Source organism: Notothenia coriiceps, unplaced genomic scaffold (assembly GCF_000735185.1).
Source record: "Notothenia coriiceps isolate Sejong01 unplaced genomic scaffold, NC01 NC01_scaffold00016825, whole genome shotgun sequence".
NCBI lineage: Eukaryota > Metazoa > Chordata > Actinopteri > Perciformes > Nototheniidae > Notothenia > Notothenia coriiceps.
Genome location: NW_011349526.1, coordinates 218,070 through 238,237, shown reverse-complemented (window position 1 = coordinate 238,237; position 20,168 = coordinate 218,070). Strand labels below are relative to the sequence as shown.

Here is a 20,168-nt window from a genome sequence, read left to right as displayed (position 1 = left end):
GCATGAATTTATGCAGAATGTGACGCAAATTCATGTTGTTGCCATGAAGCAGTCACTGTGAGTTTACGTCGGCAGATAAAACTAAAAATGATCAATGTTTTTTCACATGCTACCAAATGATCTGGAATCCAGTTACATACAGTGGCTGATAAAACATTTCCAAAATGTTCACTTTAGCATAAGCTAAGAAAACCCATCTGTGAACATGCATGTTCACAGATGGGTTTTAAATGGTTTAATTAATGTGATAATATGATTTTTAATTATCTAAACAAATTAAGACAACAGAAAAATATTAATTCTCAAAATGTGGATGAATGCCATCAACGGCAAATGTCTGAAGAAAAAAGATGGCTTGATATTGCCATAAAATGGAATACTGACTTATTTATGTAACTGAACTCCTGCTAACTTGGCTGTACATAAATGTACGTATGAAGTCACTGAGCTAATCATTCATTGATAATCCATTTAGCATTACCTAATCACATTAACTCTCAGCGACTTGGTGAGCAACCAGAATTCATAACACATCCTGAATTAATTAAAACATTAAATCACCATGAGTCATGCACGTATTAATTAAGCATGTGCTTTGTGTCCTGATTATAAAGCGTCAAACAGGAGCATTTACATGAAGAATGACTCATTGGTTCCTTTGTGAGAGATTGCGCTGCTGGTAAAGAATATTAATAAAATGCATATTAAATAAAATCATAGCACAACAGCTCCCGAGTGAAAGTGACTGACGCTCACCAACGGAAATCAAACAATTTGTAAAAAATATAATATATAGAAATAAGAATAAATAAAATACTGAACAACACTGGAAATACACAAGGACTGGTTCTGGGTCAGTGTGAGAGCCGGGGGTTTGTTCTCATTAGAAGAACTGGGAATAAAGTTAAAGATGCAAAGAGAGAGCAAGCGAGGAAAGAGAGAGTGGGGGGGGGGTCACTTCGGGTCATCATCTCAGTGAGAAGCTGAAGGACGGGACAGGGGATGGGGGGCCGCTGTCAGAATGGATTATCCCCTGGTGATAATTTGTTTCCGAAGTGAGCTGCCTGTCTCGGACGTCTGAAAGTGGAACATCGAGGAGAGGCTGATGAGAGGGGAACGTTACAGGATGCACAGGAGGAGGAGTGGGCTGTTACTGCTAATGACACCTTGATAACATCTGCTAAAAGCCGAAATGGAAGCAAACACCTAAAGTGTGTCCCCTCTTACAATTACACAATACATTCACGAGCAAACAGTGTCCCCAGCTGAATGGAGGTACTCCACCTCACTTGGACACTTCCACATCGTACACAAAGTGCTCGTACGGTTTTTAAATTACAGGCAGGTCATGTATTTTTAAACCAGCTGGCTTTGTGCCCAGTGTATAAGTTGGCATGTTGAAATCTCCCTCTTTCACTGTGGCACTCTTCCATGCTTTTCCAAGAGCAGTTTCCCAAAGATAACTCCCTGTATAACGCCTAGGCTGTCAAATACATCACGAATCTCCACAAAAAGCTTCGACAGATGGGACAGAGGTTGTGGGCGAGCATTAAAGACATTCTTTTGAGTTTGGAAACTCAAAACATCCCCACCACGCTGTGAAGCATGCACACAAACAGGCACTAGTTTAAACTTGGTCACATGCCATGGACGCCGTCTCTCCAGAAGGACTGTGCTGCTACAACAGCTCGGCCTTCATTGTAATACCTTCTTTAACAGTCAAGCAAAAGAACGATGAAACTAAGAAAACAAGACATACATGAACAGAGATGTCTAAATAACCATCAGCTGAAACCGAAGAAGTGGACACTTGGACGGAGAACACTGTGGCACACAGATTCAACTGCACTCAGGATATTATGATCATTTTCATCAGGTACTTTATCGTGTTTTTGGCATTGTGCAAAAAGAAAAGAAAAATAAACTCTTCCAGCTCAAAACTCTAAATCTGCAAGTATAAAGAGTTTAAAATTCTCCATTTCTAAATGCTGTTTTCCGGCAGAGTCTTTGTGAGGATTTGGAAATCAAGGAGTGATTTCTACTACTACTCACTTCCTACAGCATTAACCTGAAGGTCAAAGGGAATGCATATATATATATATATACATATATATATATATATATACTATATATTTATTACGGTTTAAATATCATACATAACTTAAAATATAATAAAAGTAATAGCACATGAATACAAACTGTAACTTCAGTGTTCTTGTTATTGGACAGAGAAAGAATAAAGCATCATTTTAAAATGGAGCTTGATCAGTTAAGAATGAGAAAACTTAAAGGTCCCATGTCATGCTTTTCTGGTTATTACCCATCCCCTTGTGTGTTATGAAGGTTGTTATGCATGTAAACGGTCTGCAGAGTCACAAACCCTCAAAGTACACCCTGTAGCGAGTAAAAGCTCTAACACAATAATACCTCCCCAAACGCCTCGTTGGAGATACGTCACTGTCCATTTGATTCGTTCCGGGTACGCATGATGTCATGCGTACCCGGAACGAAATGGGCCAATCCGTGGATCCATTACATTACGTCCGCGGAGCCGTTACATTAAGCCCCCGCTGATTGGTCCAAATTGACCAATCCACGGACTTCCTCACACACACACTCAGTGCAAGCAGCTCTGTTGATCTCTCCTCCCTGGCTGCAGGCTGATAACAGACAGTTGGGATCGCGGCGAAATTCTCTCTGCAGACCCATTCTCACAGCGTTTATCAACCTTTTTCTTACTCAATATCAAGCCACACTTATTGTTTTTACTCCGGCTGTGACTTTGTGTGTGCTCAGGATGAGTTTGGCTGTGTATCGCTAAACAAGGAAACCACACCTCCACGGAGCTTAGCGCGATTCACAACGTCCCGACCTCCCTGTGAGCACACTGTGCTCACAGGGAGGGTGGGGGCTGGAGCTATTGGAGCTACAACGAGCCGTTAAAGGCAGAGAGTGAAATTCAGTGAATACACGTAGTTTACAGAGATGCTGTTTGAGAAACCAAAGTGATTTTGGAAAATTGCACAATATAAATCTATTCTAGTAGACCTCAACAATGGAATTGTGATCAGTGGAAATGGCCATGACATGGGACCTTTAAGTTCATATTGTAGAAATGCAAATAAAGCTAAATGTAAGCAGGACAAAAAGAGAAGCAAAAGACGACCACATGGCAACAGGCGTTATATCAAAGCTTTGAGAGAAAAAAGGGAAATGCAACCTCAGTCCTCTAATTAAAAGCAGCAATTGAAGCAGCTCACTTGACTGAACATTTTCCGATATAACATACAAAAGTAAAAGAGGAAAATATATTTGTTCTCTGTACACGGTGCTAACTCCTCGTTTTTGTAGAAAAGAGCATTTGTCCTTTGTGTGATTTGCTCAAGTAGAGTCTTTGCTGTTTGTGCCGCGTTGGTACCATAAACATGCTGGACAGGTTCCTGATCTGAAGTCAGTACACAAACAGAAGTCCACCGCTCTGTCTAGTGAAGAGAACCCTCTGTTAATATTATATAATATATAATATTAGTGCTCTCGTTGAGGCACTCTCCTCATTAGGACTCCACAAAGTGTGATGACTTGGCGCCAGTCAACTTTCTGGATCAAAACTTCACCCTGTAGTCAAAAAACGTGTGTTACTGGATCTCAGCTGGACCCAAAGTGTAGTTCTGACTGCTCTCCAGTCAGTCCAACGATATAACGTCAGGTATCCCGCCGTAAATCGCTGCCACTGCCGCCTCAGCGCTGCTCCGGGTGGCCACCACCACGGGGTGTGTGTGTGAGGAGTGTGAAGACGAGTGTGTGGAGTGTGTGTCGCGGAGGCTGCTTGACGACACCAGACTGCTGCTGCTGCTGCCCGAGTTGCTTGCTCCGTTGGTGGGCACGGTCAGCGAGGGGGCTGAGGAGCCTCCTGATTGGTCGAGGAACAGCTGTGAGGAGGAGGAGGAGGAGGTGCTGTAGGGCAGGAAGCGGTTGAGAAGCAGCTCGTGGTCGTCTGAGGCTGAAGCTGCGGCCGCGGCAGCCATCACCATGTTGTAATGCTGAACCAATGAGAAACAGAAGAGAGGAGCAAAGCTGAGTTCAGAGGCTGATGAGGTTATCATGGAGAGTGTTTGCAAAACAGAAGACCCTACTGGCTGGGTTTCGATTTGAGTCTGAGAGCAGGTCACAAAGCATTTTTGCAATAAATGTTGTACCAGCGAGTTCAAATAAAACAAATATTAAAGAAGTGTTGAGAGCATATTATGATGGTGTCCCAAGTGAGGGATAATGTGCGGCGAGGCACATTAAGCAATAATAAAATACCCAGGAGAAAAATCATAGTTGTGAACACATAGTTGTTTAAATCATTATATGAGTATTTAAGTTGTATGTTGAAATGTAATAAATTAAACTAAACTTAACCAATACATCTGATTTAATGGCTAATGTTGAATTACGAGGAGATATTAATTCTGTATGTAGAATAACCAAACTACAAGTTAAATCAGCTGGAAAAACAAAAGTACCCTGCCGGCATGAGGAAGGTCTTTAACAAGTCAGTATTGTTACTTTGCTTTAATGGTTAAGGTTTGTTGGCTACAGCAGATTGCTAATGGTAATCTATTTTTAGCCCCTGTGTATTGATTTTATTTTCGCATTAACTGACTTAATGTAATCTTTCTACCAATCGCTGTTGAGATATGACTAAATTCACAAATGATAATTGAGGTCATCCATTTCCATATCTCAGGACTGTCAGCAGCTTTGTGAAAGGGTATTCAGGGAACACTTTGAGCAAGGTTGATTTTTTGTGCAATTTAGTATTGCAGATATGATGCTTTGTGAAAATGTTCCCTGTTTGAGGCGAGACCAAAGACCAGACATTAGGAAGTTCAGACAGCATGGCTATTCATTACTGAATGTGTCCTATGAAGAATCAAAGCATCAAAGATGAGAATATACTATGAGATTATTTACTAATCTTTAGTGGCTACGCAGGTAGTTTTGGGTTTTGTTTAGTCCGCGTTTCAAGATATTAAAGAGTAGCGTCTTTCCAGAAGCAATTTATCTTTTGTCGACAGAAATGCTGCTTACAGTCTCCGGGAGAATCATGATCCAATAAAAACGGTTCACAGCAAGGGGAAATCGCCAGGGCAACGGGGGTTGCTGATTCTGGAAAGGTAATTGCTGTTACATTTTTAAAATGTAATTTTCTCAAACTCTCTGAAATTCTATTAAAGCTTACTGTACTGTATCTGAAATCTCAAAAGCAAAAGGATCTAAACATCTAGATACAGTGTCCCATTAAAAGAAAATTGCTTTGTTGTTGGTAATGTGGGATAACCAACCCTTTATAAAGAACATTGTAGATAATAGAACTCAAACGGAGAAGATTGACAGATGAGGATGTCAGAAATCAAGCAACAACTGTATTTATGTTCGAGCGCCTCGGAGAATTCAGCCCCCCAGTAACCGGTGGGTAACGACCATCATTTGTCAAACGTCTCACTCTCATGTCTCCTTTAAATAGCCCGTAGAGACAGAAGCAGACAGTGACACAGTTAGAGCGTGTAGCAGCAGACTGTCTCACATCTTATGGCCACAATACCCTAAAAATCTCTATTCTTTATTTCATTCTGAAGCGTTTGACGCTGCATGAAAGATCTTTGCTCACTGCAGAGAGGAAGTTTTTCATCAGATAACACTTTGACGATTCTGATTTGTTTTTCATGTGAGCACAGTCCGTGTGAAACACACCGGCTTCTGCTTCACTGAAAACAAAAAGGATCCGGAGGGTAAACATTACATTACTTGTTACATGCTTTTATCCAAAGCGACTTACATACTCAATACAGGGGGATTTGAACCTGTGACCCCCTGATCCGAACACCAACGCACAACCCACTACGCCACACACCTCCCCAAACTCAGTGATGTTTTACATACCTGATGATTGTCACCTTGAAGAAACGAGAAGAAGCTCAACTCTGGAAATCAAGCACAGGCAGAATAATGGTGAACATCAATACCAACCGATATCAAAGGTGCAAATGCATAATGTTTATTTAAAGTTACTAAAAGCTGGAATTATATTATATAGCTGAATGTGTCTAATGGTATTTTCAATCAGATGCATTTAATAAAACCGAGCATTAGATATTTTGCTGAATAAAAACAATACAGTACATTTGACCCCTTAAACGTTTACCTGACAGGTCGGTGGGGGTGTGGTAGTACGGTCTGTAGTCCTGAATGAGGGGGGGGACAGGAGGGATGTAGCTTGTGTCCACGGCAGGCATGCTGGGAGTGCAGCTGACAGGAGAGACCTGGTGGTGCAGGTTCAACACCCTGCAGGCAGATACAGAGGAAGAGGTTTAGAGAAGAAGCAAATGAATCTATAATAAGGCTTTGCTTTCATTTCACATGTATTTGATAGGACAGAGGGCGGCTCGTCTACTCCTTTGAACCTGGAAGCACAATCCTCTGAACAGTCACATGATTCATAAAAGTCAAATGAAGCAGCAGAAGTTTCCAGATGTTCATTATGTATTTTAATTCGTAAAGATAAAGTAGCTGTTTCAAAAGGTGTTTCGTAACTAATTCCTCAGAGTTGTTGAACATTGAAACACAGCAATCTCTTAGGCTTGCGTTATTGTAATTTGTTTCAACTATGGCTACATAGACTGAAGGCTCACTCAAAGCTTGTTTTTGCACATACAGTATATCCTGTGGTTAACAATGTCTTTAGCGTTTGGCTCCATGAGATATATACGCCATGCCCAAGTCATTATATCACGAAGCCCCCTAACAGCAACACTCAGCGCTGCCCATGTTTGTGATCAGCTAAATGTTTAGAATTCAATCAGAGTTTAGGACTGTCTAATCAGGCAACTCTTGCGGAAGATGATGCGCCGACTTAGAAAAAAATAATGCTGCTTTTATCAACTCTGAGAGATGGAAGCCATTTTGTGCAGAGTGTTTATAGTTAAGAGCAGCCAGGGCCCCTTTGCTGATTTTCATTTGATGTGAGAAGGCCTAAAGACTAAATACTTTTTTTCCCCACTGTATGTGACTCAGATCTGTTTATTACTGAACAGCACAAATTATATATAATCTGATCTTTTCAATTCTGATTTGTCACTTAATATGTTATACTTATTTCTGATAAATCATATTTAATGCATTATTTTCATATAAAGGACAGTTTTGAAACTGTAATACCCAAAGAGTCTCATGAGAGGCGTGAATCAGAACAAGAGCCAACTCAAATGCTTCCTTTTTGCAGTTCGTAAGAAAATGAAAAAAGAGCGTTGACCCCATATTAAAAGTGAACTAATGTAAGCTGCAGATTACAAGTCAAATATTTTGCTTCCACTGGCTGTAAATTGTTTGGAGATGTAGTTCACGTTTCCCGATTTGTATATACATAAGCTTCCACCTTCTACATACATTGAAACTGTGCATCTCATAACATGGTCAATGGTCAAAATGAATAGTAACAGGGGCGCCCAAAAAAGCTCTTCCCCCTACCTCTGTTTGTCAGCTGGAAGAAGTTTCCAATCCTTCTGATCCTGAGAGTTTTGTGAAGCATTTACTGCTGTCTTGACATTTATATACATATTGAATTACGATTGGCTGAACTTTAATCCTATGATCCCGATTCTTATGTGCCATAAAACGATTGTGTTTTTTTGAAAGTCAACCATTTCTAGAAGTAAAATCAAATTCACTTTCTGAAAAACTCCTCAGTCAGCACTCTCTGCTTTCCTCTGTGGGCGCTGTTCATTTGTGAAAAGCAACTTGTGTGTTCAAGTGCAAAACTCGTGAATTTGTAAACATCTAAATGAATAAATACCCATCTGAGCAGCTAAAATATGCCTCATTTACCCATTTAACTAAATGTGCAGGTTTTCTTTTTAGCCTTTATTTATACAGTTGAAAATGTCATTGAGACACATGGTCTCATTCTCAAGAGAGACCTGTTCAGTGGTAACACTACCACACAAAGTTACAGACAGACAGGACACTAAACACAGAGGCAACAATCAAATAAAACATCGTAAAAAGTCATTGAAAATTCTCATTCACATGGTGTGTGTGTGTGTGTGGGTGTGTGTGTGTGTGTGTGTGTGTGTGTGTGTGTGTGTGTGTGTGTGTGTGTGTGTGTGTGTGTGTGTGTGTGTGTGTGTGTGTGTCTGACCCTTTGTTGTGTGGCGGAGAGGGCGGGGACATGGAGGGACACGGTCTTTTGGGCGGAGGAGGAAGTGGCGGCGGTGGCGAAGGCGGTGAATCCTGGCTCTCGTCTTCTGAGGAGCTGTCTAGCGTCAAGTCGATCACCTCCACCTTCTGTCTATTGCTGCTGTCACCGTGGCTGTTGGACGAGCCCCGCTGGTCCGAGCCTGCAGACGTCCGACATGAACCTGGAGAGCAGCCGCCACATTGTTATAGTCACTGTGCTCATGTTTATCATTTCCTGAGGCTGCAGAGTGAAAAACAAACCACCGCTGAATACTGTAACTGTGCTAACATGCAGACATACAATTGTCCCCTGCTCTCAAATGAATAACAGTGTTTGTTACTATGGAGACAGGCAGTTTATTCAGTGGCATCATGATTGATGCCCCGCCAAATTAAAACTGACAACGCATACACAAAGATGGGATGGAAATGCACGTTCCAGTTGCCATGTGTGTGTAATCCTAACTTAATTACTTTCAGGCTTTTCTCCCTGCCTTCATGTAGAAGCAGCCTTTCTGTTTTTTAACCCCGCCCTGTCTCCCTCTTCATCCCTCATGATATGCCTCACCATCCAGCCCGTTGCTATAGGAAGCAGAGGAGACCTCCTGCACTTCCCTCTTAGACCTCATGGGGGCCCAGCTGCCATCCTCCTTGAACTGGATCTCATCACAGTCCATGCAGCTGTTGAGGATCTCCACGAAAAGCCTGAAACAAACATACACGTCATACAAAAACTATTTGAAAAAAGTACACACAAACAGAAATTGGTTTTATTCAAACAAAGGCTGAGCAAAGAATGTTCACTTCTACAGAAAATGAAAACAGGCTAACATTAGCACTGTTTTTTTAATGAGATAATAAACACCTTTCTTTTTTATATCACATACTATCCCTCTTCCTTCAGGATTTAAAGATAGCCAAGTGAGTGTTTGTAACATAAACATATGCATCGAGGATGGAAGAAAATGCTGCAAGAGTGGTTTGAAAATAATTGCGGAGACATCTTTTCAGTGACCCAGTTTCTCCAGTGAATTCAAGCCGACCATAGCAAATCCACAAGATGGCATCACACAAACTTAGAGTTATCCTACAGCAAATACCAAGTCCATTCCATAATGTTTAATCCTTCAAATGGCTTCAAAAGATGAGATTTAGATAAGTTGTGTTTCTGTGAAGCTCTAGGTTTTGAGATAAATCAACATAAATCACAATGTATCAGTGTACAAATTGGCTAATGAGTAATGTAGTAACAAAAGTGTTAAGATCAGGTTAACAGCTAATAGAGGTTTACAGCTAAGGCAAAACAAATGAATGAGTGTATAAAACCCAAACATGCAGCTGAAATGCGGCAGAAAAAAAGCTTGTAGTCGGACATGGGGCCCTGTTGGGTTTTAAGGTTAATGGTTCTGAACATCTATTGCATCTATTCTGACGGGTGGTTGCAGGATGGGGGGATACCGGGTTGAGAAACGTACCCGTCGATGATGAGGTGTTCGTAGGGAGCCTTCTTGTCGCAGACAGGACACACCCAGGTGGGCTTCTTCTCGTTCATCTGGATGTACAGTGTGGCGTCAAAGCACTGCAGGTGGGAGCATGTCAGCGCCCGGCATGGGATCATCAGCCGCATCTTCCCCAGCTGCAAAGTGCACACACACACACACACACACACACACACACACACACACACACACACACACACACACACACACACACACACACACACACACACACACACACACACACACACGTTTAGTCAGAGCATGAAGAGGAGGATACACACAGCAGGGATGGAGAGCATGCACACATGTCACAAATATGCCAAACCCACATGGAGAAGGTGCATGATGGGGGAAGAGAAGACATTTGAAAGGTGAATGAGGTACACAACACATATTTGAGGGCATATAGGCAGGTTGAGACACATGCAAAGAAAATAATGGACGGACGTGTCTTGGCATGACTAAATCTCTAAACACTGCTGTGAAGTCACGAGGAGCAGGGAGCATGTTTACCGGGCAGAGCAGCGACACTCGAAGGCTGGTCGTGGCTATTTCACTGTCTGGGTCTGCTGTGAGCTTCTCTTTGACTGCAGGAAGAAGGGAAACACACACACACACACACTCATAAGTGAGCAAGGACCAGACAACAGGTTTGTACTTCTTGAATAGGTGATTCAAACCGAGGTAATGAATAATGTTGGAGAGAAAGAGCTCCTCTGCACCTGAAGCTTCTTATATCGCTCACACACAGAATGAGATTCATACAGTATAGATGTGGTTTTTAAAAATCTGGGGTTTTTGAGTTTCAAACTTTGCTGCGCACAAGATAAACAGAAGGATTCATTTATTTCAATGTAAGGGAAGACTTTCTACAACGAAAGGCAAGTTACATTTAAACCAAATCTTTCTACTATTCCAATCTGTGGCGCTAATGGAATAGGCACTGGTGAGTTATAACACTTTTTTTATTTGACCAATTATTATTTGATTACAAAGAGAACAAACACACCAAGGAGTTTGAATGATGAATCAAATCTCAAATGTGTATTTGTCATGTCTGGCCAGTGCCTGATCAGCTTATATATAAGGTAAATATTGATCAGTGCATCTCTCTAAAAAAAGAAAAAGACCATCCTTACTGAGAGCTCTGGAGTGGTCGGGGTTCCTGATGCCTTTGGCTCGTAGTCTCTGTAGCAACACTGTGGACGACTGCTGCTTCACCAAGTAAACTGCCATGGAGTAACTCTGAGGACACACATTAATGCAGGAAATAATGTCAGCATGGGCAGAATACAACTTTAAATCCCACCCAGAGATGCTTTTTTGTTTTTCACTTTTTGGTCAAAGCTCTAGGCCAGCACAGAGAGTGACTTCTAATGGTGTTACTGGAGGTGATTCAGCAGGCGGGATGGTTTTGTAACGTTAAGTCGATCCTCGTGCTCTGAGACAAATGTATGTTCAGCCATGTGTACGGGAGCACCGAGGAGAGGAAGACATTTGAGGTCAGCATGTACTTTCATGTTGAGATGGTTCTTCTACTGCCATCTCTACAACAGCCTCAAGCTAAATATAAGTGAGCATATGAGATAATAAAGTTATTGCAAGATAAATGTACATTTATTGGGTCTAAAAGGGGGATTTTGTCAATAACTGTGCCTTGACTGAGCTTGCCTTTTGACTCTATACGGTTATACGCACAGACTTTCTGAAGTTTTATGTTTCATTACTCTACACCAGTGGTCGCCAACCAGTCGATCGCGATCGACCGGTCGATCAAGAGGGTGGTGCGGGTAGATCGCGGACCGTTAAAAAAAAAAGTAACAAAAGAAAGAAAAATAAAATTAAAATAATAATGTTTGAAAAATACGTTTTTAGATGTAAACCTATCATCCACCACCCCGTTAACAGGTGCCACTAGATTGACGTATATTTGAGACACCTCAATAATATAATACATTAACTGTGCTTTACGTGAACCTCATCATGAGTCATGACACAAGAGACGACGGCAGGACTGTAATTTCTCGTGTTCAGTGAACGCGACAGAGGCAAGACACCAGACCAATCAGAGAGTTGCATGGAAATACCCGTATGCTTGTGTCATTCAAGCTCGGCTCTTGTGGCAATAGCGCATTTAGTGTGATAGAGAGGGAGAGAGAGAGGGAGAGAGGGAGAGAGAGAGGGAGAGTGGGAGAGAGAGAGAGAGAGGGACCGGTGCTAGCAGGGACCGTGATGTTAGCATCTGGTTAGCTAGCTGCACTAACGGACATAAGGAGCTGTTTCCACAACAAGCTGGAGGACAGTCCTCTCCTGTCAGACTGAGGAGCTCAGGTGAGCTAAAGGACTCTGAGTGTTTAGAACGGTTTTGTCACAAATTATTCAAAAGATTATTTCCGCGGCACACCTTTATATGATCATTATAGTTATACAAACAATAAGAGAATAAATGAAAACCAGGTATGAAATAGCCTACTCTATGGCAGTAAAACAAGAATACAGTTTAAAAGTAATGTAATGTAATGTAAAAAGGGGAGTGATTTGTAAAATATCCATGAAGAAAAAGAAAATCTGTTTACAGTTCTGTTTCATATGGGTGCGTAGAGAGGTATCCATAGATCTCTTCATGTTGCTCTCAAAGTGCACCAGATTGATGCTTTCAACTTCAATATTTAAAAAAAAATCTTCCCGGGGGAGCATCCCCCTAGATGAGGTGAGGTCCGCCCCCCAATAGCACTTTACCCCTGCATATGCCGTGAGCTGATTATGGAGCCTTCATTGTAACAGTAATTCAGATGCAATTAGCCTATATAAAAGGCCTCAAATTGGAAGCATTGTCTGGGCCGTCTTTTTCACTCAATTCTGCAATAGGTAGATCTCGCCTTTCACTTAGGCCGAGGTCGGTGATCTTGGGCTTAAAAAGGTTGGTGACCACTGCTCTACACTATTGTTATTTTGGCTGTCTGATTCATGAGTCAAACTGCATCCCACAAATTCAACCTAATATAACCATTTAATCCCATAAACACTGCAGGCAAAAAGTGTAATTATAGAATAGAAGTCTGCTTTAAGTGTACATTCATTTCCTACAAACTTCAAAAACAACATGTAATCATCAATTAGCATTTCGATCAGGGTTAACAAGAATTTGCATCAGCAAATTCCTTAAGATAAAGAGGTCATATTAATATATCGCGTTATATAAAAAGGCGTGTAAAGCTTGGACGGTATAGATGAAATGATAAATCAGTGATTGTCTCATTACCATAACTGGAAAGATCTGATTGAAGATGATAATCAGTGATGCAAACAATTGCTCTGTCTCAACATTAAGTATATAAAATGACGAAAAAGAACCATCATCAGTAACCGAAGTCTGAAGTGATGTCTCCAACCCCAACAACAGTCAGCCAGCAAATCAATATATTTAAGTAGCCATTGGCAGCGAATGTTTAGTCATGCTACCTAAATTGATATAGTTACATTTAAACTTGGTGTAAATATTTGTCTTTAGCATCCTTTTTAATCCTAAATTATTTCATAAAAATACTTATTTTTTATTATCCGTATATACCGGTATATATATTTTTTACCTATTTTGCAACTTGTTTTTTTTAGATAGTTTATGTTCGCACCACCGGATACCAAAGCAAATTCCTTGTATGTGTAAACGTACCTGGCAATAAACTTGATTCTGATTGTTACCTGCTAACTGTCATTGGTATGAAATTGTTCCTTGACTCTCTGGTTCTTACCCTTCCGATCTCAGCGGTCCACGACACCACGATGGTGTTGGGCACGGTGGTGGACAGTCTGACCAGAGAGGTAATGTTGATGGGCCGGCTCGGCCGCTTGGGCTCTACGCCGTTTTTGGTTGGAGGAAGATAACCCTACATGAATATCAGAGGGGAAAGGATGAACATTAGCATTTCTGTTGTGTTTATTAAAAAGTCAAATAGTAATGAGAATGGGTTCAACACTAGCATGCGAGAGTTACTGAGAGTACTCCTCACCGGAAGGTTACATGGCTTCCCGTTGACTTTCACACACAGATTGGGTGGAAAATGGTCTTCCTGAGGACAGCTCGTCTCCGACAGGCAAAACCGCAACTGAACTTGAACTGAGAAATCACATGTGGTCCCCGAGATGTCCCTTCGAGCACAGGAATACAAATATCACCACATATCTACTGAAATCATGCTCAAGTATGAATTATTCATGAACAGCATGCTGCACTGATGGAGCGGTGTTCATCTTACATCGAGCTGCTGATCTGCTGGACTTGTTGTGGCGTTAATGCAAAGGCGAAACACGTCTCCTGAAATCGCTGGCTGTTGTCTGACGCTGCAGAGACAGGAAGACAGGAAGGAGAGATATGTTTAATACCCGGGAAAATCAGAAAGAGGGAGTTGAAGAAGACAAAGCCTCAGCAAATGAGACCAAGCATTAAAGTACAAGTAAAATACAGTTAATCAAAGTTTTTTATCTACGGAAGTAAACATTAAAAGAAGACAAAAAAGGAAAAATGTGTGCACAGCTATGCATTACTGACGTAGACAGGCATCCAATTAGTAAGAGCTTAAGAACACCTGGACGTCAAAACCACCTCGCACAGAGGTGAAATAGAAGGGTGTGTGTGTGTGCGTGAGTGAGTGTCTGTGATTGGGTGTGTGTGTGTGTTCTATTTATAGGTCCACTGAGAGGTCCTGGAAATAACTGGTGTGCTAAAACAGCCCCCACTGAAGAGACAGCAAGTTTGCAAAGGCCAGAAAAGTTTGAGTGTACATGTTAGACCGAGGTTAGCATGTAACGAAGAGCTATACGGTTTGAAACCTGGTGGTGTTTTGCTATTTGTACTTAAAGGTAAAGGACAACCTTCTAGTAAATAAGCATATACACTTTCTCACTGAGTATTGGATGAAAACATTGCAACCGCTATTGTTTCTGCTCAGGATGAAGCTAAAGGTTTAAAGCAATTAGCTTAGCTTAGCAATATGACTGGAATCAGGTAGCAACAGCTAGCTTGGCTCTGTCCAAATGTAAACAAATATATTTTGTGTTTGATCTGGCACTATGTCAGTCATTTCCGTAGCTTCCGCTTTTAGGTGCACTTATTAAAGAGGATGTCCTGAACAGAGAACATTGAAAATACAGACAGAGGGCAGGGTCTCTGCAGATACTGACTTAGTAAAGACTTAGTGTTTGTATAAAACTATACATTATTTATTCACGTCACACAAAAAATGGACAGGATACATTTTTCTATCGACAGGACATATGTTATGCTCTAAGTATATATATAAAGAAAGTTAACTTGAATACTCTAAATCATCTTTTTTTATTTAGTTTTTTAAATAAATATTTTAACAATCCAAAATTGAAGGCTACAAATGAGCCAAACAGCATGTTGACATGTTATGGGACAATTTGTGTTATATAGTGAATACACTTTAGAAAAAATGTTTAATGATTTTATTTTGTCATTATATTGAGATAATAAGTCAGTGGTGGGTTTGCTCACCCACGCAGCACTAAAGATATATTTTTAACATGACCATTGTTGCTTTATTCACGGTCAAACATGTCACTCTTTAGTTCTGTTTTGTCTTGTGTAATTGTTTATCTCTGCTCTTTTATACTTATAATTATGTTCAATAATTTGTTTTACATCCTGCTGCAAGAAAACATTTCCCAATTTGGGATTCATTTATCCCAATGACCTAAAATGAAACCTCTATATTTTATATTTCGAGTAGTTAGCCATATTCTTATTTAATGAACGTGTGTGCATGAATGATCAACACACCCAGCAGGATAGAGAAGGTAGAGGTTATTATAGTTCATGTGTGCCGTTGAGGGGGGAGATTACTGGACCAATCAGGTTCCCCCTCTCATCAGCCTTTCAAACAGCCATTTATCTACCCAGTAAGGACCCCACCCTCCCACCCACATGGTGTATCATTTGTATGGCATGTACTTATTGTATATTCCTTCTCCTTCGGAGTGGCAGCCTGTGTTCTGCAGAACACAATCATAAGCACCAAGTGTGCTTTCGAACAACAGTCTTCCTCCTCTCCGGGCACACAGGCTATAAATAGAAAGTGCTCTCTCACTCTCGCTCACTCTGTCCTCTCTTGCTCTCTCTCTTTCTTTCACTCTCCCCCATCATTTCTCCATCGCTCTATATCTCACTCTCCCTCCCTCCCTCCCTCTCTTGGCAGTAGACTCTTTTTTTTCTTGTGTTTGAATGTGTGCTGAGGAGAGATATGAGAAGGGTTGAAATGAGCTTGGATTGATGCCTTCCTCTTTCTCACACACACACAAACTGACTTTTACCCCAATGCACACACTTCTTCAATATGGGAAATGCATACACTGTTTTTTTTTTAAGGATATCAGACCTGAATCATTTGCTGGTATTGAATGATCGATAGCAGTTAGGTACTGAAACCCAGCAGGAAATGCAAAGATTTATATTTATACATGATCAGGCATGGTTTAAGTTGAGTCATGATTTTGCCACATTATGCAGTTTTTCAGTTTGTGTAGCTGCTTATGCTAGAAAACATTTTGTTTGTCAGTAGCTGGTTAGCTAAGCAGCGCATAAAGACTGAACAAGCTCCAGATCAGCTTCTATTAAGCTCAGTAATGAGTTATCATCCAAAAGTGCGAGGGCGGGGAGTTGTTGATTTGTCAAATGACTTCCTAGGGAGTTGTTTCCCTGTTTACAGTGTTTATGCTAAACTAAGTGGCTGGTGGCTCCGGCGTTATTTCTAACTATGTATTACTGCTTTTTAAATGTCAGCGATGATACAACATTCATCATTATTAATACAAATATTTCTTGCTATACATTCTAAAAGAAGCTTTGGTAGATCTTTGAAAATACATGAACTGCATGAATGACTTTGGATCATTTAATACATATAATTAGAGGAGGCTTAGTTTGATTTTATGACATGTAGTTGAAGCAGAAACTGATTAGTTGAAGTCAATTGAAATTATTAAGTTGATTATATCTCATACAGAATGTAATTTCAATGAATGAAGTGTCTATTTAACTTCACTGAAAGACGCCACAAAATGACTGATGCTATAAGCAGAAATGTCATTTCAGTTATGGAGCACATTTCTGCCACAGCTCTATCTAATCTTGTTTCTGCTTGGTGGTGCTTATTAGATCAAGAACATGAATGAATAAGTGGGACACACATTTTCACAGGTGTAATTAAAATGAACAAACAAGAGCTTGTATCAGTGCAGTGGCTGTGCGTCATTCACTACCAAGAGTTTGTTTTGACTAAACATCGCTCGCTCTCTGCTTTAGAGACAGCCTTTAACGGTGGAGAGTGGGTATTACAGAGTTCTCTAGAAGAGAATGGACTTGAAAAGAAAAAAAGGACATGTGCCTGACGAAGATAAATCAAACCGTTTTTAAATCATGCTTTAACTGTCAGGAATGATGTGCTATCTTGCACCTAAGAGAGCATAAGGTATAGAGACTGCAGACTCTCTGTCCTTCATGGTTTACTGTTTGAGACCCCCCTGTGCTGCATCTTACATAGAGTAACAATGTAAACTGACTGTGTTGGAGAGACAGATGGTGGGGGAGAGACTGACAGATGGGAGAATGACCTCCAAAGGGGTAATGTTTACTGTGAAGAGGAAATAAACCAAGGAGGACACTAAACATGCAGTCAGTTGCTATTTTATTAAGTATGGTGTTTAAACTACTATTCTGAGACGTTTTTCATAATATGTCGACCTAAGTTTGAGAAGTAATCGTCAAGGTAAATAAAATAAAAACCTGGTTACAGCCATAGTTTGTATAGTTTGTGTTTCCACTGTCTCTATAGGTAAATAGTGTATACAACATAATATATAACACACTTTCAGCACTTCCAACTACAGCTTTTAAAAGGGTTTTCAATTGAATGGACACCTCTGTAAGGCTGCTTTGACAAAGACTGAACATTACAACCTTCATGAAGAAAGGAGTTATTGAAGGTCTGCTGCTTTTAGTATAACTGGCAACTAAGTGTACATTTCATAAAGTCAAATTAACGTCCATTACACAACTTTAAACATTTTGTAAGACCAGCAGAGGAATGTACATTCGAGGTGCCTGTACTTTACTCCATTGTGACTACCTCGAGTCTCCATACTTTACATCTTGGTGATAATACGTTTCTTCTTTCACTTTGGTGAGGTTTTGAATGCAGGACTTTGAAATGTAATGGACCATTTTTTACAGTCTTTTACTTTTACTCAAGTAAAGGATTCAACTACTTCTTCCACTACTTATTGTTTTTGGAAGCATGATAAAGATAACATGATAAGATAAAACAAAACTACACAATGATAATTATTTTAAATATATGTATATCTAGTTAGCTCCTATCTGGTTGCAAAGCAATAGTAAAAACAAAATGAAATGCTACTACACTTCAAGGAAACTCAACTCACACTGTGGCTACCAATACTTACAAGTAGGGGTAGTATGAATATTCTTAAAAACGTTTCAGTAAAAACCTCGAAAACCCTGGGTGCTGGGCTTAGTTCTGGTTTGCAGAGAAGATGTGTGAGCTCAGCTACAGAGAATGTGCTGGGCTCTGTTGCCTGTCCTCAGCACAACAAAGCCCAGCTGGAGTTTATTAACTTGCTAGTGGCTTTGCTACTTTTTCCCTGTTTGGTACACCACAGGCACACACACTCACACATGCACACACACAACATACAACAACATTCACATGCAGAACAAAGACACAAATCCTTTCAGCGTCACTCAAATTCAAAAACTACAATGCCAGAGGGATCCGGAACAAAAGGTTAGATCTGAAAGTTACACCCACACTGACAATGGAAAACTTTCCAGAATCCTCCATTATCTGCATGAGGGTGTTGTACAGTTATTTATTAACAGGGCTCATTAGGGCATTCCAGTGTGCTTACAGGACTGCTACGGCTGGCATTATGTTTTCTCAGTGTGGCAGCTGAAATCTGCTTTCCCCATCAATGTACAGTGGGGCAAAAAAGTATTTAGTCAGCCACCAATTGTGCAAGTTCTCCCACTTAAAAAGATGAGAGAGGCCTGTAATCCTAGGTATACCTCAACTATGAGAGACAAAATGAGAAAGAAAAAAAAATCCAGAAAATCCCATTGTCTGATTTTGAAAGAATTTATTTGCAAATTATGGTGGAAAATAAGTATTTGGTCACCTACAAACAAACAAGATTTCTGGCTCTCACAGACCTGTAACTTCTTCTTTAAGAGCCTCCTCTGTCCTCCACTTGTTAACTGTATTAATGGCACCTGTTTGAACTCGTTATCAGTATAAAAGACACCTGTCCACAACCTCAAACAGTCACACTCCAAACTCCACTATGGCCAAGACCAAAGAGCTGTCAAAGGACACCAGAAACAAAATTGTAGACCTGCACCAGGCTGGGAAGACTGAATCTGCAATAGGTAAGCAGCTTGGTGTGAAGAAATCAACTGTGGGAGCAATTATTAGAAAATGGAAGACATACAAGACCACTGATAATCTCCCTCGATCTGGGGCTCCACGCAAGATCTCACCCCGTGGGGTCAAAATGATCACAAGAACGGTGAGCAAAACTCAACTAGACGTGTTTGGAGGAGAAAGAATGCTGAGTTGCATCCAAAGAACACCATACCTACTGTGAAACATGGGGGTGGAAACATCATGCTTTGGGGCTGTTTTTCTGCAAAGGGACCAGGACGACTGATCCGTGTAAAGGAAAGAATGAATGGGGCCATGTATCGTGAGATTTTGAGTGACAACCTCCTTCCATCAACAAGGGCATTGAAGATGAAACGTGGCTGGGTCTTTCAGCATGACAATGATCCCAAACACACCNAGACCAAGAACTACAGCGGAGCGGAGCTGGAGGGCCTGGTCCGAGCGGCGCAGAGTACTGCCATGAACAGGCATATCAAGGTTAGTGTGTGTGTGTGTGTGTGTGTGTGTGTGTGTGTGTGTGTGTGTGTGTGTGTGTGTGTGTGTGTGTGTGTGTGTGTGTGTGTGTGTGTGTGTGTGTGTGTGTGTGTGTGTATAAAAGACGTGAAAAGGTGGATTTTAAACAATAGGTGACCTTTATTATATATTCCAGGCTACATCCACAGTGGAGGTGGACATGGAGAAGGCTGAGAAGCTGCAGGTGACCAGGAACGACTTCCTGGGATCCCTGAACAACGACATCAAACCAGTAAGACTTTGTTCCCCTGAACACAGATTAATAAACTGTTGGGGAAATCCTGAATGTCCTCTTCCAACATGAGAGCAACATGCTAACAAAGGTATCAACTGTAGCTGTGAACATGACAGGATGTGTGATTACCTAGAAGAGCATCAGGACTGTTTGAGGCATATGATAGCTATGTGATTAACACGATGATTCAGCCTCTATGGAGAGAGACATATGACAAGC

General features: G+C 40.9%; 1 protein-coding gene across 2 annotated transcripts in view; it reads right to left on the bottom strand.

The window, feature by feature from the left end:
• Positions 1 to 3,029: 3,029 nt before the first annotated feature.
• Positions 3,030 to 20,168, bottom strand: part of LOC104949846 (E3 SUMO-protein ligase PIAS1-like) — a 54,938-nt gene continuing 37,799 nt past the window's right edge. For both annotated transcript variants that reach the window (XM_010776275.1, XM_010776276.1), the window contains exons 3-13: positions 13,976 to 14,060; positions 13,730 to 13,868; positions 13,472 to 13,606; positions 10,859 to 10,964; positions 10,233 to 10,306; positions 9,696 to 9,856; positions 8,789 to 8,925; positions 8,183 to 8,402; positions 6,191 to 6,330; positions 5,929 to 5,969; positions 3,030 to 4,040 (exon numbers count right to left, since the gene is read on the bottom strand). In XM_010776275.1, coding sequence (XP_010774577.1) covers positions 3,684 to 4,040; positions 5,929 to 5,969; positions 6,191 to 6,330; positions 8,183 to 8,402; positions 8,789 to 8,925; positions 9,696 to 9,856; positions 10,233 to 10,306; positions 10,859 to 10,964; positions 13,472 to 13,606; positions 13,730 to 13,868; positions 13,976 to 14,060 — 1,595 coding nt within the window. In that variant the 3' untranslated portion in view covers positions 3,030 to 3,683. The remainder of the gene's footprint in view (positions 4,041 to 5,928; positions 5,970 to 6,190; positions 6,331 to 8,182; positions 8,403 to 8,788; positions 8,926 to 9,695; positions 9,857 to 10,232; positions 10,307 to 10,858; positions 10,965 to 13,471; positions 13,607 to 13,729; positions 13,869 to 13,975; positions 14,061 to 20,168) is intronic.